Consider the following 24,858-nt stretch of genomic DNA (forward strand, 5'->3'; position numbering starts at 1 on the left):
AGACCTCCTGTGATGGCTAGCTGCCACTCATCTCAATTAGCTGACCACTGTAGGCCGAGATGGGTTGCTACGGCAGGGCCCCCTGTGAAACAGCACATCTTTGATAGTGACAAGTTCAAAAGAAGAGGGACTTCTGAGCAGTCCGTTTGTACATTTCAGCTGCCAGTGGGGGCTTTGAGCTAGCACCGTGCACACTGTGCGCAGGTTCGCACGAGAGGCTGTGCGGCAGGCCTCATTCCCTCTCCAAGCCCTTGGTATTGCTCTTCCGTTTCCCCCAACGTGGCAGTTGTCCATCTTGCTAAAAACCTTCCTCTCATGCCCCTGTCTCAGGCATGGTTCCTACAACAGATAGCAAATACACTTTTGAAAGATTAGAAACATAATCGTTTTAGTCATAATTGCTATAACAAGATACTAGGGAAAAATAACTTCCAGAGAGATATGCACTCAGTCTCTAGTACCACAGTTCCCAGCCCAGGATCCAGTGGACCTGCCTCTTTGAGCCTTTAGTGGGATGTTGGATGTCTGTGCTTTGTTTGGCCTCCTCCACCATCAGGGGCTCTCCTCTCTGGCAGCTACCTGGTGCCGGGCAACAGTCCTGACTCTAGCCAGGCCTGGCAGTGGATGGAGCTGCTGCTGGTGAGGTGGGGGCAGATGGGACTCTAGGGCCTTGCGGATGGGTAATGGTGAAAAATTGGTAGTCTAGGGACTGAACATTTGGATGTATTTTCTTTGTTCTTCAGGATATATATTTATTTTAGTATTTTTAATTTTAAGATAAATTTCATTATAAATGCTTGCAAAAATTATGTTTTTAAATTTAAGATCACATTAGTTATTAGCATGGACATAGTCAAGATATTCCACATGAAAGGGAACTATGTGAAAAGCAGGACTCCCTCTATACCTAGCCGTCTGAGCAGCCCCATCTCCTTCAAGAGGCTCCTTCAAGAGGCTTCATTCCTGGACACACGGCAAGACTGACTTTTAACCTCTTTTTACCAGGTGCAGCTCAGAGGCTCTGGGGTGGCCAGGGGGGTGGCTGTGTGCTGGTATCAGGCAGACGCTCTTGACAGCAGCCAGCAGCACCAGCCTCTCTATTTGTCCCAAGACGGAGGACACCAACTTATAGGGTATTAGCATGGGAAGAACTTTTTCCAACTGGTTCCACCATAGTCCTTTATAGCTGGGATGGAAGGAGAGGCTACATGCAGAGACCTCCTTCCTGGCTACCCGGGGTTGTCAGGACCACGGACAGCAGCCCCTCTCTTGGCCAAGGCGTCATCACTAGCTTCCTGTCCACTCACCCCAGCCCAAACCCATTCATAGATTGACTGCCTCTCCATTGAGAATGGAGTGGCGTGTCTGTCCTGTCTCTCCCTCCCTACATCAGGTAGGTGGAGGGGGAGTTGAGTCTGTGTCCCATGGCATTCAAAGTGAAGGCTTTGCACACTGTCAGAGTAATGAATTCTGCAAGGGCTCGAAGCAAGGGCTGGAGGATTTTTGTGTCATGTGTCTAAGAGTGACAACCCCCAGTGGTTAATTACTGCCACACGATGAGAACCGAGCTGGTAGCAAAATGAGATAAGTTCATTATGAGCTAAATTTGAAGTTAATTGGATTCAAACCCTCCCCCCCCCCCCACACACACACCATTAGTATACACACAGACTACCTAGGAAGGGGCTGGGTGGAAGAAAAAGTTGTATCTGAGCAGAAACTGGTAAGCCAGGTCTGGTCATTTTACAGAGGTAGCAAAGAAGAGCCTCTGAGATGTGGGTAAGAGGGAGCCATGGCTCCTTCGGCCGAGCAGAACTGAATCATTGGGTTAAGATCACCATGACAGGCACTTTCTGCACCTCCTTCTGACCAAGCCAGGACAGGCAAGGTAGGGACAACAGTAGCTCTTGATCTCTGGAGAGTTCCAGTCCAGAGGCAGAAGGAGGACAAGAGTCAGGGTGTAGGGTTGGTGGGGGGCATTGTCTGGTGTCAGAATGCCCAGGGTTTGGACGTGGCTCCATTCTTTACCAACTGGGTGAACTTGGGCAAATGCCTAAACCTAACCTCTGCATCCTTGTTCTCGTGTCTGGAAAACGGCCGGGAAGAGAGCTTGTCTTATGAAGGTGTTGAGGGTTATCTACAGAACACAAACGGTGCCTAGAACATTGCCCATGCTACAAGCATAGCTGGTATTAAAGATTGGCATGAGAAGTCCTGCTCCAAAGCACACCTCATAGAAAAGCTGTGGCTCTTTTGGTTGGCCAGTGTCCAGCGCGCAGAGTCCAGGGTGAGGGATACACACCACCTCTGCACAAGAGCGTTCCCAGACTTTGAAAACGGTCATAAAGAGTGCCATTGTTTCAGTCCTTAAAAGTACTATTTTTCCAATTATAGAAAGAAAGACTCAGATAATCTTATTACTTTTCTGAAAAGTCACACAGGTAGTAGTAAGTAGTGGAGGTAAGATTTGAACTCAGGCCCGTGTATCTCCCAGACTTAACCCTTCCCTGCCACATTCTGAGGTCTAGATTTGGCTTCAGAGGTAACTGTGGAGGGTGTGTGAAAGAATTGCTTATGGGGGCATCCTGGCTCTTGAGGCCTGGCCTCACAGACCTGACCCAGCTTCACCTCCCTGGAGGGAAGGCTGCCCTCTGGCGGCCATGCTCCTCAGGGCAGCTGTGGCTGTGGCTTGCCTTGGCCCAACCCTGCTCTCTCCCCTAGACGCATTCCAAAATGTCTGGCACCTTCTCTTCATGTGTTCATCCATGTCCACACAGCTTTTGTTGTCCTTCATCCAAAGACTTTCTGGAAGACTTTTGGACTCTAACCTTGGACTTTCTGCGTCCACCAGCTGGCAGGCACACGAGCTGTCACAAGCAGAGCTCCTATGAACTCACAGACGGGTTTTCACAGGGGCACTTGGTCCCATTTTTATTGGTGGTACAACTGGTGGAATTGCTGGGTCACATGGGAGCTCTATGTCCAGCCTTCTGAGGCACCGCCAGGCTTTCTGAAGTACGCGTACCATTTTACATTGCCTCCAGAGGAAGACGAGAATTCCAGGTTTCTTCATCTACAGAAGATTATATTCTGTCTTTAAGATGCATCTGTCCTGGTAGGAGAGAAACACTCTGTCACTACGGCTTTGAATTGCATTTCCCTAATGGCCAAGGCGCTGAGCAGCTTAATCTGGGCTTCTATTGCTCCTTTTCATCCAGGTGCCTATGAAAGTCCTTTGCTCATTTGGAATTGGTTTCTCTCTCTCTCTCTCTCTCTCTCTCTCTCTCTCTCTCTCTCTCTCTTTCTCTCATTAATTTCTGATGTTTTTATATATTCTAGATGAAGCCTTTTATGAGAAAATTGATTTGAAAATATGTTCTTCCATGCTATGGTCATCTTCATTTTCTTTTCATTTTAAAACCTCCTTGGTGAGAAGGGGCATAAACATGAGCCTTTGTGTCCTGCTGTGTTTGGAGATGTTGATTCTGGATCAGCTAAGCAAGAGCTTAGTATCTTATTAATTGCTTTGCACGGATGGAGGCAAGTGATAGAGAAGGGGACAGGGGAAATGCTCTCAGAGTCACGGGGTCCACGCTCCAGGCCAGGAGAATCCTCAGAGGCCAACACGGCAAAGCTAGGCCTTGAATTCTCTCTGTGTTTCCTCCCCAGGATGTGGCCAGCCTCTGCTTGGATTCAGACTGGAGTCCTTGGAGGCCTCAGGAAGTGTGTTTGTAGTAGATAATATGGATTAATAACAGTAGATCTCACATAGAAATCTTGTATCAATCATCAGAGGCTTAGTAGACCAGACTGCGATGCAGGGCCTACAATCGCTTGTCTTGCTCATGCCTTTGAGCAAGTGGGAAGTGGCTGAATCAGGGGAAGATGAGACATTCTCTACCCTATCTCCCTGCTTCTTGGATGAAGGCTAGGTGAGATGTGTTCTCATGGCAACAGCAGAAGTACCCAGCGCCACACCCAGACACACACTCACGCATCAAGTGCTGCCTGGGGAGAACCTACTGGTACTCTGTTGTCCAAAGCAAGGTATATGGCTAAGGCCCCACAGGGGCAGAAAAACCTTCTCTGTTCAATAAGGAGAGCTAAAAACTATTCCTTTCCATTTCCCTAATTTTTGAATGTGGTTATGTCCTTGCTACATCTTTGGAGTCCCGCCACCACCACCGTTCTTTTTCAAGATGGCGGCAGGAGAGGTAAAGTATTGCCTTTTGTAGATGAGGACACTGGGGTTCAGAGTGGTGCAGAGTCTCCCAGAGTCATACCGGGTCAGCGGTAAAGCAGGGCTCGCAGCAGGAGCTGGTGCTCTCCTCACTCTTCTGCAGGCTGCTCTAACGCATTAAGCTGGAGGCAGTCCTCCGCCCTGGTCCACAGGGAATTGTGTCAGTGATGAAGGTAAGACGGATAGTGTCCATCAGCAGCCTCAATCCTGACTGGTGCTGGTCCAGGGCGGAAGTGCAGAAAGTTGAGGTGACACAAAAAGCTGTCAGTCTGACTTCCTCAATTTTCCCAACAACAACCATGTGTTCCGGAGAGTGGTCGTAGCTACAGGGTAACGCAAAGGAGCCCCCAGGAACCAAGAGACTCGGTGGCAGGTTTCCTGGTAGAACACACGTCACCATTTGCCAGCTTCTCATAGGGCACACTGCCAGAAAGGGAAAGAACGAGCCCAGCAAGGTCGGAGCCAGCACCAAGCCCCACTGAGGAAGAACCTGCTTCCAGCAGCCTGAGGCGTACCTATAGTCCTCTGGGCAGTGCTTCACACCTGCGGGGGATTAAGGCTATGCGGACTTACAACCTCATGCCCACAGCCCTTCACACGTGTGCACACTTAGGCCTGCAAGAGCCTCAGGGGCTCTGAAAGACTCAACTGGGAAGTCTTTTTAAAGTTGGGGAAACTGAGGCTGAAGAGAGAGGTAGTCTGACTTGCCCAGGGTCCCACAGAGGTTGGACTGGAACAAAAGGACCCTGGGTGGTCTTTTGTCTTCCCCCTCCTGAGTGCTAGTGAGTGTAGTGTGTCCAGTGTCATACAGCCCTGTCCTGGGCAGCACGTGGCTTCTTCCCTGGAGACTGACAGCCACCTCCATTGTGACTTCCAGTGGCCTGTCAAAGGCCTCCTCCCTCTCTTCTGTGTCACCTGCTCATCTGGTCCTGCTGTCCACCTTATCAACTTGCCCTCCCAATTGCCAGCCACCCTTTCTCACTGCTCCCCACAGTCCCAGCACCCCTCAGTATCAGTAGAGGCTCAGGCTGAGGGCCAGAGCCCTGGACTCAAAGCTGAGCTCTGCTTCCTGCTGGATGGGCCATTGTGCATAGGTTACTTATCCACATTTCCTCCATCTTCCCCTTCCACACTGTTGTTAGGACAATGGTGTTAACGTGTCGAGAGTGTTCGGTGGCAAAGCAAGGGCTGTTCTGTCATTAAAATCTCATCACCTCAGCTTTGTCCATTCCCCTCCAGTGTGTTTCCATTGCTCTCGGATAGGGGACAGGAAACCTTCTGAAGGACCAGAAAAGGCTGTATGGAAAAGCGAACTCCTGCAGGTGACTTGGGGCTGGACTGGACGTCAAATGGGTAGGAACCTGAGGAAAGCTGCTTGAAATGGGAACCCCTTGAGGAAAGGCTTGAGGGTACAAGCAGGTTGGTGACTGGCACGTGTTGACGGAGCTGGGGAAGCTCAGATTGAGGAAGCCGCAGAAAACTAAGCTGAAGATTTCTTAATGTCAGAGGTGGAGGGAGCTAGTCTTTCAGGCTACGGACACCATCCATGACTTGACAATCCCACCAGCTCTTTCCCTGGCTCTAGCAGGGGAGCTACTTTTCCAGGCCCAAAGCAAATCCAGCTGGCTAGTTCTGTTTGCCATTTCTCCACATCCTCCGGTAACTCCTCTTGTCTTATTGTATTGCCTGAAACTTTCAGAATAACTTCCCTTGCTAATAAATTTCCTTGTCACATTCTTGGCTTTGATAGGAAATCCTCCAAGTGTTTCAACAATGAAGTATAATATAAAATATTGACTATCTTAAAATCAGTGTAAGGCCAGAGTGTACTTCGATCTTATTTACTAACATAAAGAACGAAGTTTGGATAGTAGCCAATGTCTTTTTCATCTCTTTCATACAGCCAGTTTTTTTTTAAATAGTGATAGGAAGTTCTAACCAATATGTTGATACTGAACCATCCTTTCATACCTGGAATGAAACTCGTTTGGTCCTAGCCTGTCGTTGCCTCCCCCGAGTTGTCCGATCGGTGTGATAGTGGTCATTTGCTCCCACTGTTGACAGCAGCGAGAACGAAGTAACTTAGTACCACGTGAGTGAGTCATGATACTGACCTTTAACCCTTAATCCTTCTGCTGTGTCTGCTAAGTGCTTACATCACAGTTAGGCCAGGTTGGTGGAATGAATTGGGAAGACTCTCTTGGTTTATAGACTAGGGCATTTAATAACATAAGAATATATATATCCCCTGAAGATTTAAAGCAATTTCTCCCAAACGAGAACAAATAGAAACTTGCTCAGGAAGCTAAGTGGACAAGGCATTTATTGCTTAATAAAGACATTCATTCTACCTCTCCCAACACTATGAGGCCGCTGGTATTTTCTGGCTGCTCTTGTGTTAATTATGGTAATTTATGTTTTCCTAGAAAAATCAAACCTTTTGTCCAGAATTTCATGTTTATAAGTATGCAGTTCATATTCTTCTTTATGAATATTATTTTTCTATTATTTTAGTTCTATCTCTGCTCATTCTATATCTTTTAAAAATTTTAACATTTCTTTATTGATTCTTTAAGAATTTCACATCATGCATCCTAATTCTGCCTACCTCCCAGTCCCCCCTTTTCTTTTCCTCATCCCTACAGTGCCCTTCCAAAAAGAAGATTTTTAAAAATCAATCCAAAATAAAACAAGCAAGCAAACAAATCAGCAAGAACAAGAACAAAATTTAAAAAAACAAAACAAAACCCTTCTTTCCTTCTCCATCTTTCCCACCTCTCCAACACCTCTCCATTCATCCTGCTGGCACTGGGAGTGGTGGGTCACACAGTACATACTTGGTCCCATCAGCTTCACTAGCAAATGTTGTCACTGGTCTGGTTCAAAGCCTCTGGTTTCTGGTACACCATCATCACTGGGTCCTCACTGAATCTCCCCTGGGATATCCTGTGGGTATCGTTCCATGGGACCAGTCCCTTTATGAGCTCCAGCAGGTCTTAGGTGGAGTAGATGTTAGGGTGGGCCAACCTGAGCCCTGGCTGTGGGCCTGGGTGGTAGCTGAGCTGGTCAGTCCAGGCCACTGGGGATGCCTGACTCAGGCAAGGGGCAGAGCAAGCTCCCCTATGCCCTTGCCCTTAGGTTCGGTTCTCCCTTGCCTGTGGTGTAGGTTGGGGCCTTCTCTCACAAGTACAGAGGCCAGCTCTCCCATGGGGATCAAGGCCAGCTCTCCTGTGAGGGTCAGGGCCAGCTCTGTGGCTGCAGTGTCCAGCGAGAGGCAGGGCCAGTTTTCCCAGGGTCAGCGAGGGTGGGCCTGGCTCAGCATGGCCCTCTGATTTCATCACACATGGTTCCTTTGGCCCCCTGTGGTGAGGCTGGCCACAGACATCAGCACTGAGCTCAGCTGCAGCTGGACCACGGACCCAGACATGGCCCTCAGCAGCAGCCTGGGCCCATTTATCTTGATAAATCTATGGGATTTGTTTTAAACCTTGACTTGGGTCTGTCTTTTCAGACAAGACTGGGCTGTTTAGGGTGGTCTGGCTATAGTCGTCACTTTATTTTCAAACACTGACCCTTGGCTGTGCCTATCTTTTTGTTTCCCCTTTTATTTATTGATTCCTTCCTCCTCCTCCTCTCCCCAAGTGGCTTTTATTGCTTTTTCCTATGGTCTTCCGAGTCGAGCTCTTTGCCAAGGTTCTGATTTTCTGAACCTTTGCTTGAAGGATCAAGGTTTTAAACTGTGTACCAGCGGCAAAAACTGTTGACCAAACACGACCCAAAGGGCAGACACTTGTTGAAGAATGAACTGGATCCCAGGAGGCAGACACCCTCGCTCAGACTCTCTGAGTTTCCATGGGCACACACTGTCCTTCTCAGGACCCTGAGCTAGGGTAGGCCCTGGGCTGAGGAGTCTGCTGTGTCCAGTGGACCCCAAGCTGGTTGCTTCTCTTCCTCCACCAGATCTCAGTTTTCCATCTGCAAAATGGCAAGAAGAGCCTCCCTAGCCCCCTTGACTCTCTTCTTAAACAGGAATGGCGGGGACTGCCCGGACTCCCAAGACCCTTGCTGCTCCAGCCGAGTGGCTTCTCTCACTAAAATGTTTTAGCCCTGTGCCCTTCTGACCTTAGGGTACAAAGACTTGGAGCCCTGACTTTGCAGAGAGGTACAGGGAGCTTAATGGGGTAAACCTCCTCCATCATCTCTGGTCCTGCGAACTCGACTGTTTGCTTCTGTCTTGCTCCTCCTTGAGAGGATTGCCTGGTTGCAACTCGTGCCGAGGATGATGGACTCTAACGTTAATCCTGGAATGTTTGCTCAACTCCGATATCTCATGTAAAGACACCTGAGCCAGGGTTCCCAGCTCAAAGCCAGGGAAGTGATGAGCAGGGGCAGGGGACCCCTTTTGGGGGCTTCTGGAGTTCTGGAAGTTCTGGAAGGTTGGTGGACTGTGAGATGGGGCCGCCTCGGGAATGGTCACTGACTGATGGCCCCAGAAGGACTGTGGAATCACTCAGGGCATGCTCACGTTCTCATGCCACATGCTGGGGTGGGTTCTTTGAGGGGTGTTGGTTAGTGATGGCCCTCCTCTAGCCACCAGGTCTGGCCACCAGGTCTGGCTTCCACGTCTCGTCACTGGTCTCCCTGTCATATATAACCTGCAGGAGGGTTTGAGGGCCACAGACAGGAACACGGTTGTGCTTTCCTTGCTTAAGGCATTCAGTTACCTTGAGATTACTTTCCACAAGCCTTTTGGATGTTTAGTTACCCTATAGACTTATGCACAAAATGCCTACTATGTGCCACAAGGTACCTGCTCTGCCATGGGTCCCCCTGAGATCTGAGCCACTTGCTCCCCTTCTGCTTCAAGTCTGTTTTGCCGTCTCCAAAATGTCAGCGTGGGCTAGCCAAGGGGAGTTCTCCGTGCTCTTCTTGCAATGATTCTTGAGGAGAAAGACTCTTAATGGATTGCCACCTCTCTAGCAGGGCCATGGGGATGGGCAGGAAGTCATCCCTGCTCTCCAAGAGCTGCGAGCCTCCACTGGAGGGTCTTGACCTCCATGTGCCAGCGGCAAGGCAATATTGGGTTGGGAGAAAGGTCCTTCATGTTCACTGAATAAAGGAAGAGATCTGGGTCTTGGGATGGAAAATGCAATACAAGGCCAACTATGGGGGCTGGAGGGTCTGATGTCCTCCCACCACATGGTGTTGGGAATGGAGGAGGGAGATGAGTGCACCTGTCTTGGAAGGCAATGGTGGGCTACATGTGACAGGAGGAGGATGGACCATATGCTGAGAACCAATCAGGGGCAACAAGGTGGAGGCGGAGCAATCAAAGTCACATGAGTACACAGCCTGGTATGTGGCACTGACATTGTCCCACCTCCCCGAGGTGTGTGTGTGTGTGTGTGTAAGCCTGTATGAGTGATATGGGGAATAGGGCACACTGGTGTTCAGCTTCCAGAAGTGACAAACGTGTAGAATGTCCAGGGAGCTATGGCCAAACATCAGGCTGCAGAGATGCTCACCCTGTGATATGTTGCTTTGATTCTTCAGGCCGCGACTTGGCAAGCACGACTCTCCCTGGGTACCCTCCACACGTCCCCCCCGCTGGACAGGGCAGCTACTCTGCACCGACGCTGACAGGGATGGTGCCGGGTGAGTTTGCACTGTCTGCATCTCCACAGCAGGCGGCAGATGGGGTGGCCGTGGGAGGGCACTCTCTGCCCCAAAGCAGCCCGGGTGACCTCCATGCTTCTGAGAAAGCAACCTGAATAAGTCAACAGAGGTTGACTCAGCCCCTTCTGCAGCTGGGGCTGCAGCGGGGCTGTGCTGAGGAGGACATCAGAGGGTGGGTCCTTGTGTGACGCTTAAAAAGCCTCACTGGGTGTCAGGGCCCAGAAGGGTGCAGGGCCAGCCAGTTGGAGTATCCCCTATCCTTCCTTCCCTCCCTCAACTTCTCCTTTATTCCCCAATCTGTGTAACATGAACCACATGGAAGCCCCACAGGCTGCTCTTGGTGGTGTTAACTCTTGAGTGTGAGAAGTGTGTTTTCAAGGCAGACAGGCTGTCGACTCCTGAGTTTGCCACTAGACTGAACACCATGAAAGCCTTAAAACCTGTCCCTCTACCAGTGGCGTGTCAGCTTTGACACCGAGAATAGAGATCACCATTCTTTAAAGGATGCCCTCTGCTGCCTTCTCCCCATTATCCCATGGACCAGGGTGAGTCCACAGAACCATGGGGCTCCTTCCTCCACTCTGGAGGCCCACCCAGATGGAGCTGAGCTTCTTCTGGCTCTACCACAGGGCTGTCCTCTTGAAGATGCCCTAATAACCTGTTTGTGAACCCCTGATGGTGAACTCTTGGTAGGGACTTGAACAAGCTTGATTGTAAGATATATAAGGCTTCACAGGTGTGTGTGTGTGTGTGTGTGTGTGTGTGTGTGTGTGTATTCACATGACAACAAGTGGAGCAGGTTAGGGCACAGACAGGCAAGTGGAGTTTCCCACACTGCGTACCCTGGCAGAGACCATCAAGGAACCCCACAATTCAAAATTCCATCCTGGCCTAGTTGCGTGCGCAGTGTATTTAACAAGGTAGGAGGATGGAGCATATTTCATTTAACGGTTTGTTAGCTTGATTTATGCCTTTTAAATATGAGGCATATGGGAAATGGCCTCCACGAGCACTCTTGTCCGGGGCCTTGCCAACACCTGGGAGGCCTGCCAGGTTGCACAGCAAGAGCGTCCTCTTTCCTGCGGCAAGGATGGCCCTGTGGCGGATGCCGGAGAAATACAGCACCCAGGCTCACGGAGGTGGTGGGCACACACTGCCACCACCACACCCTTGGGCTCCTCTTTCCCCAGCCTCTGCCAGTTGGGGTCACAGACCACATTCAAGAGCGGCTCTTTCCCTTTCTATACACTTCTCTATCAACAGGCAAACTCCTTTCTCTGTGCTTACATAAACAATGCTGTCAGATGGGCTAGCTCGAGGGCATTATCCCATTCTCCTAAATGGCTGGGACCCAAAGAAGTTAGTGGACTTCACCGGGCTGCTAATGGGCTTGGCCCTTAGCAAACAGGCTCCCTAAGTCCCTAACCCTGGCTTTTCAGGAGGAAACTGCTGTAGTCACCCTGGGTCCTGGTCCCAATTACAGCCGATCAAAGTCATATCACCTTGATGGGCCTCCCAGAAAACCCTGGCCTCCCCTAGAGACCAAGTTGAGAGAGGCAGCCAAACCTTTCCTGGTTTATCAAAACAAAGCCGCCCTCGGACCCTGTCGTTCCTCCAGCCCCAGTACCAGGCTCCACATGCAAATGGCTGTGCCTGGCTGAGGCCCCAGTGGGATGGTGGTAGCTTCTCATCCAGTAGGGACAGCAGCAGGAGTCACGGGACCATACAAAGCCACAATCTCCCATCTGTTGCAATGAGAACACGGGACTTCTGGGACTCCATCCTCCACCACAGAGGGGAACTGCACAGAATTGAAGGGAGGAAAGCAGAATTATGGTTGGGGAGCCTGCTGCTCAGGGAACCTGAATTCTTCCTTCTCCATATCCCTCTGCTGCTTCCTGCCCTGTTCACCACTCCCTCCTCCTGACTGGCTCCGACCTTTCTCTTTTCCCACACTCAGAGCAGTCAGTGCCAGATCAAGACAGCTTAGCGCTTGCTCCTCAGTGCCCTAGCCACTGTTGCATCCGGTTTCTGCGTTGTCTCCAAACCTGTTTCTTGGATGGCCTGTCTTCCCAGCACAGAGGGCCTTGCCTTTCAACAAAGCAGTGGTCTAGCCCCCTTTCCCAGAGTGCATTGCCAGGGTCTGGCCCTTGCTTAATTTGTGGGCCCCTCTTCCAGCCCTCCCTGTCATTCAGTATCCTGGGCTGGACTGCTTCCCACCTTGGCCTGTTGAGATCTAGCCTCGGTCTCCAGGTCTGAGCACAAAGGTCACGGCCCACAAACTTCCAGGATGGTCCCTCCTGGAGCCACTAGTGTTTGGTGTTCCATCAGCTATGTTGTGTACACCACTCTCGGAGCTGTCTCAGCCTGGGTGCCATCATAGTCCCGAGCACGTCCTAGGTGTCCTCTGTTTGTGTCGGCTAGGGGACAGTAGCAGGGCAAAGCAGATAACCGGTGCTTTAATTTCCTGTGACAAGCAGAAGAAAATCCCCAGTGCAGTGTTCGGGATAACAGGAGAATTCTCTCACGTCTCTGTAACAAGTCTGAAGTTAGGATCACTGGGCCAAGATGCTGGTGCCGGCACAGTCCCACTCCCTGGGAAGCCCTGGGAAGTGGCTGCTCCTCAACTCCTCCAGCTTCTTCCTTCCTGGAGCTGCAGTGCTCCAGGGCCAAGTCTCTACACCACCCTTCTCTTCTCTCCCATATAAGAGCACTCAAGTTCCCAACTTCTTCATGTCTGCCAGCCTGTCTTGGCACTCACAGGATTCACACAGGAAGCCTCACACGTCAGATTCTAGGGACTGGGACGAGACTACCCCGTGATCTGTTTGAGGGCTTTGATCTTACATTTGTTCAGCTTTCTGCTGCTTAACCTCTCGGGTTTCTAAGCCCGTGAGGTATTTATGTTGGGATCCAGTTCTCACAGCCGTGGCGGTCCTGTTGACATGTTCTGAGAAAACAGTTGACATGACTCCGGGGGAGCCGTTATCTGCTTTCCCCAGCTCTGAGGTGGCCGCACTGGGATGGATGGTTTTGCTGTGTGAGTCAGTCTCCCATACTTGCTGTGGGCCTGCAGTGCAATCTGCAGGGAAGCCGGAAACCCCATGACTCCCTGCCTCCGCGGGCTTTAGGGAAACACTAGGCTGTTGCTGCTTCCTACATGTGAGTGGAGGCTTCCCTTTCTAATATTCGCTTTCAGGGCACAGGCAACAGGGACTGCCTCCAGGGTCCACTCAGGCAGCTGAACTTTGGGCTGTGAGAAAGCGGGCCTGTGAGGTCTGTGTTGAGTGGCAGCTTGTTGGCACGCCCCACTTCCTGGCCCTGAGGGCTGTTGCCAGGCTGTCTGCCCCTCCTGCTCCCGGGTAGTCTCCTGTGAGCTCCTCTGGGGTGTTTGTGGAGTTCCTTCCTGCAGCCCTCTGCAGATCCGTTACATCCACAAAAGCAAAGGCCGCACGTTCTATCTGCTTAAGGTGGAGACAGTTTTCAGTTCTTATTTTCATCAAGTCTCAGCAAATGCCAAAAGTTTTGCACCAAAGATTCCACAGTGCCTTGATCGGTGAGTAAGCCTGAAGATGTTTGTGCAGCCCCACAGATATTGACATGGCATTTAGAACTCTTAAATACGCTGGGCAGCGGGGAAGGGAGTTTGCTGCCCTTTGGCTTTAGTGAGTCTGAAAAACGGGGTTAACATCTTTGAGAATCACTCAAGGCATCAAGGGCTCCTGCCCAGCCCCTTGCTTTGCTCCTGCTCTGGAGTTTTAGGCAAAAGTACCAGCAGGGCTGACAGTGTTCCCATCTTCCCCAGGCTGTAGTGAATAAAGCTGATAGACAGGAGACCTGTCAGGGCAATGTGCATGAAGGAGCATGACTGGTCCCTGTGGGCCCTGTGGTCCCTGTGGGCCCTGTGAGCCCTGTGAGCCCTGTGAGCCCTGTGGGCCCTGTGGGCCCTGTGGGCCCTGTGAGCCCTGTGAGCCCTGTGGGCCCTGTGGTCCCTGTGGGCCCTGTGAGCCCTGTGAGCCCTGTGAGCCCTGTGGGCCCTGTGGTCCCTGTGGGCCCTGTGAGCCCTGTGGGCCCTGTGGGCCCTGTGAGCCCTGTGAGCCCTGTGGTCCATATGGTCCATGTTGGCTCTATGAGCCCTGTAGTCCCTGTGGTCCTGGGCACTGTACTCAAGGATTGGGAAACATGACTTCTAGGACCCTTGCGATGAAGTTGCACACTGAAATGACCGTTTTGGTCTCTGAGGAGGTGATAGGCGAGGACAAGGACAGAAGGGGCATCTGGGGCCAGAAGGGAAGTCTGGAGCAAGCTGCAGGGTGGGGCAGGACTGACTGTGCTGTGCCCTGATGGCGAGGGACCTGCTCCTCTGGCCGCAGCACCGTGGCTTTCTCAGCTCCTCTCTTCCAGCCCGCCTGGCTCATGAACACTTTTCTGTTCCCCTACACAGACAAGCCTTCTCCAGTAACCCTCGTGTGTTAATTCCCTGTTCCACCCATAACAAACGATCATAACCCAGTGACTTAAAACAACGGAAATGTTTCTCTTCTAATTCTCAAAGTCAGAAGCCCAAAACAATCTAATCAGGCTAACGTCAGGGTATTGAGCTCCTTCTGGACACGTAAAAGGGAGGACTGTTTTCTTTCGCCCTCTAGCTTGTGGATACTGCAAGCATCCTTTGGCTTGTGGTCCCATTGTTTCATATTTAAAGTTGGCAGTGTTGGGCCTCAGGTGCGCTGCCACCTTTCCCTCCCAGCCCTCCTCTACCTCCTGCTAAAGGAGTCGCGTGCTCACCTCAGGTTCATTGCCCAACCAGGCTAATTCCCTTTGCTTCAGGACAGTTGGCCTGCGACCGTAATTCTCTCTGTCACCTTCATTTCTCTCTGCTATGGAGTCTTACCTATTCACAGGATCTGGGGACTAGGATGTCAGAAAAGGAAGGCTTTTTCCTGCCCTGGTGAGACTATCCCTGATTCTGAGTTCTGCCAGTCAGGCTTAAGGGGTGGGGCCTAGAACCTGGCTAGATTTAGCAGGCACTCCTGTGCGGTCTGCCAATTCTTACAAAATCATGCCCGGCACAGGTGGCGGATATCATTGGGACACTTTATTCCCACCCCGCGCAGAGACCCTTCCCAGAGTTAGAACAGAACCCAGTGCACTGGACGGGTTTGGAAAGGCCCCCAGAGGCTAGCCAGCGAAGAATTGGAGACTCGGCACTGATGGGAGGTGGAGCCATTGCCCTCTGGGTGCTTCTCAAGAGAAAGAACGGCTTTTGCTCCTCCTGTGGAGTTCCCACCCCCCTGCCCCCTGCTTTTTGCCTGCGCTCTCATTGGGCCTTCTGCGGAACTCTGGCTTGGGCTGGGTCCCAGAGTGCACACCTGTTGCTCGTTTCTGACTCTTTGCTGCCCTCTTGTGGCCTGAGTCATTCTGCCGTGCTAGGAACCGACTAAGGAACCCAGACACAACGTGAAGAAGCCACAGGAGGTCCATTCTCTTGTTAGCTATTAACTCTTCAGGCATTTTCTAAGAAACACTAAGTGCTGGTTCTGGGTCCAGTGTGGCATTTCAGACCCAGCTGCTGCCCTCAGGGAGCTCACAGTCTAATTTGGGAGACAGGTTTAAAAAGTAAATCATCCCATGTAGTGTGTTAAAAGTTATGGCATCGAGGAGATGACTCAGTGAAACACCTGTGTGCAAGCTTGAGGCCCTGAGTTCAACCCTCTGAACCCACATTGAAAATAAAAATCTAGGTACGGAGGCACACATTTGTCATTCCGGCTCTGGGAGGGCAGAGCCAGAGGATCCCGGGCCCTGCTGGCCAGCTTGCTTGTTTGGGTGAGCTCTAGACCAGCGGGGAACTGTTAAGACAAGGTGGAAAGTGCCCCCTGAGGAGTGACCCTGAGGTTGTGCTATGGACTCCACACACATCCACATGTGCAGATAGATAGATGATAGATAAATAGATAGATAGATAGATAGATAGATAGATAGATGATAGATAGATAGATAGATAGATGATAGATAGATGATTGATAGATAGATAGATAGATAGATAGATAGATAGATAGATAGATAGATAGATAGATGAAAGATAAAAAAAACAGGAATGTATACAGTGCCCAGGAAGTTGGAGGAAGGGATTGTTGAGTCGACTGGAGCAATGGAGTGGAGTGAAGGCAATCAAGAGAGATGTCTCAGAGATTGTTTGAGCCAAAGCTTGAAGATTGGATTTGCGAATCAGAGGTGTCAGTATTGGGTAAGGGACCAGTATTGTCATCTAAGAGCCCCAGACGGACCAGAGAGCATGGGCACCTGGAGACCAGAGAGTGTGGGTACCTGGGGACCAGAGCGTGTGGGCACCAGAGGACCAGAGAGTGTGGGCATCTGGGGACCAGAGAGCAATGGCACCCGGGGACCAGGGCACATGGGCATCTGGGGACCAGAGAGTGTGGGCACCCAGGGACCAGACAGTGTGAGCACATGGGGGCCTGGGAGGACTGGGCCTTAAGCTTTGCAGGCCTAGAGGAGAAGAGCAGGAGAGGCAGAGTGGGCCTGATGGAGAGGCCCCTGCTGGCATCATCATCACCCTCTTGAGCATCAGGGCATGAGGCAATGCTCTGATGGAGATTTCTGGAATGTACCCAGGACCTGAGGCCTCTGTGTCCTCCCAAATATCTCAGTCCTATGTGGATAAATCCACCGAGATGTCTCTGGGCGTGGGGAGAAACTGGAAGCCCTCAGAGGTCTTGTTACACTTCGGGAGAAGGTGCTACAAAGGCAGAGGTCCTGCCTGAGGCAAGGAGATTTGGAGTCTGGTCCCAGCAGCCAGACTGTCAGACACTGATAGGAGGACCTCGTGCATGATCCTGGGGCCTCCTGTTCCTAAAACAGGGGGCAGTGGGTGGAGAAACAGGACTGACTGCACCCTAAGGAGTTTCCTGGTCCTGCCTCTCCAGGGCTGGTGTCCACACCAAGGAGTTTCCTGGTCCTGCCTCTCCAGGGCTGGTGTCCACACCAAGGAGTTTCCTGGTCCTGCCTCTCCAGGGCTGGTGTCCACACCAAGGAGTTTCCTGGTCCTGCCTCTCCAGGGCTGGTGTCCACCCTAAGGAGTTTCCTGGCCCTGCCTCTCCAGGGCTGGTGTCCACACCAAGGAGTTTCCTGGTCCTGCCTCTCCAGGGCTGGTGTCCACCCTAAGGAGTTTCCTGGTCCTGCCTCTCCAGGGCTGGTGTCCACACCAAGGAGTTTCCTGGTCCTGCCTCTCCAGGGCTGGTGTCCACACCAAGGAGTTTCCTGGTCCTGCCTCTCCAGGGCTGGTGTCCACACTAAGGAGTTTCCTGGTCCTGCCTCTCCAGGGCTGGTGTCCACACTAACGTCATCTAGCCAGCCTAGGAAGCTCTGGAGTCCCCCCATCTCTACTCTAAATGGGCAAAGGTACACAGTCCTTCCACACTTTCACTGGAAAAGCCCCCCAAACAGCCTTGGAGGCCAGGACAAACTCTCAAGACCACCATGCCAGGAATGGGTGCCCAACAGCTTGGGAATCTGGAGCCTTGGAGCTGGTAGATGAGGAGAAGACTGTACCTTGGGTACTTCTCTGTGTCACAGTCTCGGGCTCCTCTGATGATGGTGGTTGACCCAAGACTCCAGTCATGGTACATGAGGCTGGACTGAGATTCTGACTAAGTTTCCTCTAAACTCCCTTGTTCTGTTACTTTTCTAGTGCCATAGTGAGACACCATGGCCAAGACAGCTTGTAAAACTAAAGCATTTCATTGGGGGCTTGCTTACACTTTTAGATGATCAGTCCATTATCATCATGGTGGGGAACATAGTGGCAGACAGAGAGGAGAGAGAGAGAGAGAGAGAGAGAGAGAGAGAGAGAGAGAGAGAGAGAGAGAGAGCGCGAGCAAGCCTGGGCCTACTATTAGCTTTTGAAACCTCAGAGTCACCTCCAGTGGCACACCTCCTCCAACAAGGCCACACCTCCAGATCTTTCCCATGAACTGGGGACCAAGTGTTCAAACATAAGAGCCTATGGGAGCCATTCTGGTTCGAACCATCACAGGCCGTCTCCTGGTGGTATTCCTTGAAAACAGTACAGTGACTAGGTTGCGGTGGCCTTGTAGATAAAAGGGCTACAGTCAAGATTTGCTTTAGAAGACGCGAAAGCGTTTGTGGGAGTTGTGCACACTGGATGCATAAGGGGTGAGGTGAGCCTGATGCCTTCAAGGCCCTCCCCACGCTGAGAGGTTGGGGTGCTTGTTTGGTACAGAGAGGAACATGGGAGACACATGGAGTTCTGAGGAGGCTGGATGGTCTTGCTGGGTCTTGCGTTGGGCCATGATCAAGCCAGATTCTGATGTGGAGATTAGAAGTGAATCCAGTGCTGAGGAAGGACTGCTGTCCCAGCCCCTGGCCCCACAGTCAGTACAAAGCAGCTTGACTCAGGCCTAGATCTATCTGCAAATGCCTCCAGTACCACTGTTTGCCAAAAGGCCAGCCAAGAGGGCCCCGGGGAGTTCTCTCTGGTTATCTACGTGAATCTTGCCTGGGGGCAAATCGCCTCATTTGCTTAGCAGGGGATGGGGTGGGGTAGGAGAGACTGAAGCCCTAGGAGGAGTGGGGCCAGATAGCACCCTACCACCCCTTTCATGCTGGAGTGCCCAGGGCTCACACCAGCTTTTGTCCACTGGGCATCAATGGTCTGACCACTTAAGGCTGAGAACCCCTACTCTCTCCTGCCCAGCCTTCCTTCTGCTTTTTCTCACATTATCGTGGATATTAGCCCCTACCAGACCAGAGATCCTGCAGGGGGCCCACCCTGGATCTCCTACAAGACTGTAAAGAGGAGGGCAGGATCCCAGACAGGCCTTGTGCCATAGGCCTATTCCCTTTTCAGGACTTTACGACAGTCTGATGCCTCAGGGGGAGTGTGGGGAGATGTACTTTGCCTCTGAGATTCCAGAAAGGAAACTGGCAGGCTGGCATTAATAAACGTTCTGCGAAATGCCTGCAGATCGCAACATTAACTTTTATTAACTATTACATTTAATGCTCATAAAAATTTCATCATACTTGAAAACAATTTGAGGTTAGACTGCCTCACTTTGCAAATGTTCCCAAGTCCACACCGTGATTGCTAAGAAATCACAGCTAATAATCTCTCACATCGCTCATGGTCAAGTGGTTTCCAAAGCAAGACTATGGATATGAGGTTTTTGTAATTTTCAAGGCGAAATTAATAGTGTGCTGTAGTTATTGTGCTGTAGGGGCACAGGGTGGTACTTGGGTGCCCGGGGAGGAAGGACCTGGCACGGACCCGATTCCCTGTTAAACCCCCTTGACCACAATGAGTGAAGGCAAGGCTTTCAGATGACGAGGTCAGCAGCCCTGTTTCCTTCGGGGACCTAGCAAGACAGTTCTCACCTGGAGAAACTTGTGCTGGTCAGGGAGGGGAGGGGGATGAGCAAACCAAGGGCCAGAACATGATGGTACACATAGGCCCTGGGCCGTGCATTGTCCTGCATGCACTGGGACCCTCCTGAACCAGTTCTGGCCTATGTTTTACCTCTTTGGCTTGCGGGAATCCACGCCCTTCTTTTCCAAGACCTTGTAAGCTGTCAGCCCTCAGCTGGACCAGCCACCACCTCTAACTCACTGCACCTAAGACAACTCTCTCTGAGCCCAGAGCCCCCAGAAGCAGCCGGAGTCAGTAAGGTGAGGCTTTTGTCCTCCAAGGAAAGTGTTCTCAAATGATACCAAATCTCCACTCTTCTGGCACCCACCCCCTAACCTGCACGGTGTTTACCATCTGGAGAAATGATACACACTTGTTACCCAAGTTGCCCCTGAAAGCGCCTTGTGAGACAGACATGTTCACCCTAGTTCAGAAGCGAGTTAACAGTTCTGGTGGTGATGTGTCTAGTTTGGATCACGCCTTAGGTGACCTTGGTGCCCCTGGAGAACCAGGAGGACTTGGAGCCTGTCTGATAGGCTCTGGACCCAGGGGAAGACTATGGCTTCCCTGGTCCTCCCCCGAGGCGCCAAACTCTGCTGGGATGCTAGGACACTGTGCTTCAGGTTCTGGGGTATTTCTTTCTCCATCCCTAGCCATCTGCCAATGCTAACCAACACTTACTCTCTCAGGCTACCTACTGTGCACTAAGTTCCCCTGTGTACACCCGGGGCCTTGCCCAGGGTTAGCTCAACTCCAGGCCACCACCAACTGTGATCTGCCTGCTTGGAGCTGTTGGGACTACGTGCCCCCATCTCCTGATTGCTTTTGGGGTTAGACCCAGTCTGGAGCTCCTCTCGGAGGTGGGACTATGCCTGGTCCCAACACCCGGTAGATGTCTGAGAGCTGTAGGTGGAACTCACATAAATACTACCCTCGCTGCTTGCTCGCATAACTGGCCTGAGCGGAGTCCAGGCTCAGGGTCCAGGGTGTCATTACACGGGGCTTGTGCTCCACTTAAACGGTGCCCTAGTCCTTCCAGTATTGGCTCTGGCTGCTCTCTGGAAGATACTGAGACAATGGCCCTTGTTACCCTCTGTTTGAGCTATTTATTTTTTTCTCTCCACTCTTCCCTCCTTCCCCTCCCAGGGGACTCGCCTCTCATCCCTCATGCTTTCCCTTTCACTTGGCTGTCACTCTCATTGTCCTCCTGGGGCCTGGAAGGCAGGGTGACAGGCAAGAGGAGCCCAACCAGGCCGGGGAGGCTGGAAATATAGTCATTAATGGGAGCCGGGAAGCCCAGATGTCCTCCCTGAATGCGGGTAATTTGTTTTTAATGAAAAACCACGCGGTGACCCTGAACAAATGAATTGTCTTTATAAGGAGCCGATGTGCAGAGGCACAAATTAAGGACTTAAGGGAGACTCAATGCCAGGCTGGAAAGGAAGGAAGGAAGAAGCAAGGAGGGGGTGAAAACGCGAGAGAAATGAAAGACTTTAAAACGACACCTGTCTCCTCCTGTTCTTTTGTCTAAAGAACATCCCAGCTCAGAAATGCTTTGGGAACTGTTCTGCCGGACCGGAGTTCAGGACAGTTGGGACTGTCTTGAGGCATTTTCCACCCAAGTGCTAAGAATACGACCTCTTATTTGCTCAGAGCTTTCTAATTTCTGAACCTCGCTTAGTTGTTGGCCCAGTTTACAGAGATGAAAACTGAGGCCCAGGAGAAAGGGTTGCTTTAGAGCTATGCGCAGCAAGTGCAGGTCTCGGAGGACAAGGGAAGGACTTCACCCACTCCAAGTTTGGCTCTTCGACATTCTGTACTTGTGTCTAGAAGTGGCTTTCTCTGTGAGGCGCCAGAGAAGGGTTGTGGCCTGAGCTGGTCTGTGACCATGTCTAGTCTGAGGGACTGGGACGGAAATAAATGCACTGGTACTTGCGGAATGCCTTGCTTTTCCAAGAACACGTTTGGTAAGGGGTCATACAGAGAGAACACCCAGGAATGAGACTGGGGGCAGAGACGAAAACAGAAAAAAACTGATTGACACAAAAAAATCTGTGTCTGACTTTCCCCACTCAGAAATCAGCCCTGCAGCCTCCACCTCCCGGGCTCTTTTATGAGGGGATGGAGCAGGTCATGGTGGGAGGGGCAGCCGTGTGGGCACTGTCTCAAGAGAGGCTGCAGCTGGCGGCCCACAGTGGGCAAGTCCACCCTGTTGGACAGGTGGTTGAAGCAGGCCTGGGTTGGGGACTGCAGATGGGTTCCGTGCTAACGCATACCTCTCGGGGTCCAGAAAGGTCTTCAGGCAGTCTACAGCAATTTCACCCTCCATGGTGGAAAGAGAGGCCTGGAGTCCCAAGCAAGGACAGGAGAGGCTGTGGGTAGAGTCACAGGGAAGGCAAAGGAACAGCCAGCCTGCCAGTCTTCCTTGAAGCAAGGAAAGGAAGCATCTTGCCTCCCACCCGCACACAGACTTGGTGTTTCCAGAATGTTCCTGGCACCAGAGCTTCTAATAAGTGTTTGAAAAACCCTGGTCCCCCTTGTTCTTCATCATGTTCCTGCTGGGGCCTGTGGGCCTGGCCAGCTCTGAGAGCCCTTCCTGCTCTGACCCAGTGGATATAGATGGTGACCTCCCCAGACCAGCAGAGTAGGCCTGGAACCTGAGGCATTGTGTGTGTGTGTGTGTGTGTGTGTGTGTGTGTGTGTGTGTGTGTGTGTGTGTGTGTGTGTCGGGGGGCGGGGGTCCTGCTCCTTCCAGCTCTGCTTTTTTACCCTAGTCAGGTATCTGGACAAAATGCAATGACTGAGTTCTTTCTCTGGGTTCAATCCCTCTGGAAGTGGGAACCTACCCAGAAAATCAGGCAAACAGAAAACTCAGACCACAGCCCGTGGCCTGTGGTCACGAAGTCTTCACCCTGGGTTAGTCCTTTGCCTCCCAGTACTGACTGAGCCCTTGCTTCCCCAGCTACCAGAAGCAGACCCTCTTTACAGCAGGCGTCCTGGAATTGAGGGTTTATCCTTCACCACCTTCCAAGGTGGATTTCAGCTCCATCAGGCTGGCCAGAAATCCCAATCACAGACCAGCAGGGCTGCCCACATTCCTTGTAGGGCTGCACACATGACCACCCCACCCTTGCGAGGCAGCTGCACTGCTCACCTTTGTGCCCAGCCCTGCTCCTGGAGTGGCCACACCCCTCCTCATTCCAGCCCAGGAAGCAGGGCCTCTCTGGATGCATCCCAGGGCATCCTTCCAGAGACGCACTTACAACCGAAACATGGGCAAGTTGCTCTTTCTACAGTGGACAATTACAAACACCAGGCAGGGCTGCCAATTGGCAAGTAAATTCCGGAAGTGGCTTGGCTTCATTACGTGGCCAGGGAGCCAGCTGGGTGGGGTCCTCCCTTGTGAGCTAGCCTCTGGCTGTCCCACTTCGCTGGTGTTTGTTCCCACATTCATTCTCTAGGTAATCGCAGGCTCTTCTGTGTGGCTGAGCCCAGATCACAGTGTGGGCACAGACACGACCAAATGGTTCTGAGGCCCTAAGAGCTTCTCTGAGGAGAAGTGACCGTGTTTCATGTTTAGGATAGAGGGAAGCCAACTTGAACATGGTGTTTGGGAGTGGCTTTGCTGGAATGGTAAGCCCAGGAGGCAAAGAAGATACAAAGAGGATGAGGTCTGAGGGACACAGCAGCTGGAGGCTGGCCTGCCCACGGGGATGCGTGCCTGACTGGTGACCAGCTCCAGTCCCATTCATGATGGGAAGGCTGGCGCGTGCAAATCTCAGTCCCGAAGCCCGGGGCTGATCCGTGTGTACAAACAGGAGGCTCAGTATTTAGGGGCAGGGAGGAGCAAGGGAGGTACCCTGAATGGCTGCCTGCTTTGGAAATTTCTATGCATTTGTAATAACAAAATTACCATAATTTGCTCGTTAACACAGCTAGATCAGTCAAGCATTGTTCCATCGCAGGCGGGCTGGGAGGTGTGCGCCTCTCTGCACACTCCGCACACCCCAGCCCGCCTGCCAGCCCGTTGGAGCACTAGAAATTAACATGCAAATGGTCCTAATTCGGTGGGCGAGCTGTCAGGCAGGCCTCTCCGGCCTCATCTCCGTGAAGGCCCTGACAGCCCAGCTCCGAAGCTGGCCCACCCTCCTTGCTCCAGCCAGGAGGAGCTCTGAGGGGCACCTCCAGACTGACAGCTTGGCGGCCTCCCTCCCTCGGCTAGCGCCATCAGGCCTGGCGGCAGACTCCCTAGGGAGCAAGCAGGGGCTGCCACCATGCTGGCCTGAGGCAGGCTAGCGGGTGGGCTGCGGGGGAGGCTGGCCCATGCTCGGGCCCACCGGCCTTGGCTGGCTTGGGCATATGGGGCGACGTGAGAATGGAGAGGTGTTCCCTGACGCCCATGGGCTCTAAGTCACCCCATGGCGCTCTGGGAGTACCTTCTCTATCCGCACATGTGCAGGAAGGTGGTTCAACTCCTGATTCCAGGATGGCTGGGCTCAGAGGGAGCTCTGCTTCTATCCCGACATGCAATGGACACCTTCTCAATGGCGCCCTCTCTCTGCACTCCTTGTGAGGGGGTGCAGGCCTTGCATGTTAGAGGCGGTGAAATTACCTGAGTTCTTCCAAGCACTGACCCTCATTGACTGCTTGCACCCCTCAGGCCCTGGTCATTCACTGTCCATCTGGAAGTCAGTCGGGCACTACCCCATTTCATGGAGGATCGAGCTGGGGCATGCTTCCCCCTTGTGACTTGAGGTACTTGGATAGAGCCCTGTAGTCTCACAGAACCTTTTGCTTTTTTCTTTTTATGAGGTGAAGGCTGGCTCTGTTGCCCAGGCTGGCCTTGAACTTCTGAACGTTCTATTTCAGTTTTTTTTTCTTTCATGGTGCTGAGGGTGCCACCCAAGGCAAACACTCAATCATGGAACCGCCAATTTAATTTCTGCTGAAGAAAGGGTTGCAGGGCTCCCCCTAGTGGACAAGTGAGATGCCTCACTCCCTACACTCCTGTGCACGGTGGAATCACACACACACACACACACACACACACACACACACACACACCCTTCGTTTACTCAGTTTTCACATCTGTTCTCTGCCAGAATCCTCACCACAACCTTAAAGTCCCATCTTCCACTACTCTTGTCATAGGCTCAATGAGAGGATGGGCAGGCCAAGCACAGCCAAGGCTAGACCAGAGTATATTCCATTTTACCCAGCAGTCCACCACCATGCATGGTCTTAGATTTGACGTGTGGCCCCGCCCTCCCCAGCCTTATGGCATAAGGCCCCAATAGTCAGAGTTTTCCATCCTTTGGAGAGACTGGTCTTGTAGTGAATGCTTGTGATGGCTTCCCCATGTCTCCTCACAGACACCATTGTTCCTGCAAACCTTTATCTTATTTTATTTTATTGAGCTGGGGTGCAATGGCTTGAATGAATATGGTCCCCATAGGTTCATGGGGAGTGGCATTATTTGAATGATTAAGGT

General features: G+C 51.9%; 1 protein-coding gene across 3 annotated transcripts in view; it reads left to right on the forward strand.

Annotated features, from left to right (window-relative positions):
- The window catches only part of Pax5 (paired box 5), a 177,690-nt gene that overhangs the window by 124,079 nt on the left and 28,753 nt on the right, over positions 1 to 24,858 (forward strand). For all 3 annotated transcript variants that reach the window (XM_075967315.1, XM_075967317.1, XM_075967316.1), the window contains one exon: positions 9,794 to 9,895. In XM_075967315.1, the coding sequence (XP_075823430.1) occupies positions 9,794 to 9,895 (102 nt within the window). The remainder of the gene's footprint in view (positions 1 to 9,793; positions 9,896 to 24,858) is intronic.

This window comes from Microtus pennsylvanicus, chromosome 3, assembly GCF_037038515.1.
Source record: "Microtus pennsylvanicus isolate mMicPen1 chromosome 3, mMicPen1.hap1, whole genome shotgun sequence".
NCBI classification, from domain to species: Eukaryota; Metazoa; Chordata; class Mammalia; order Rodentia; family Cricetidae; genus Microtus; species Microtus pennsylvanicus.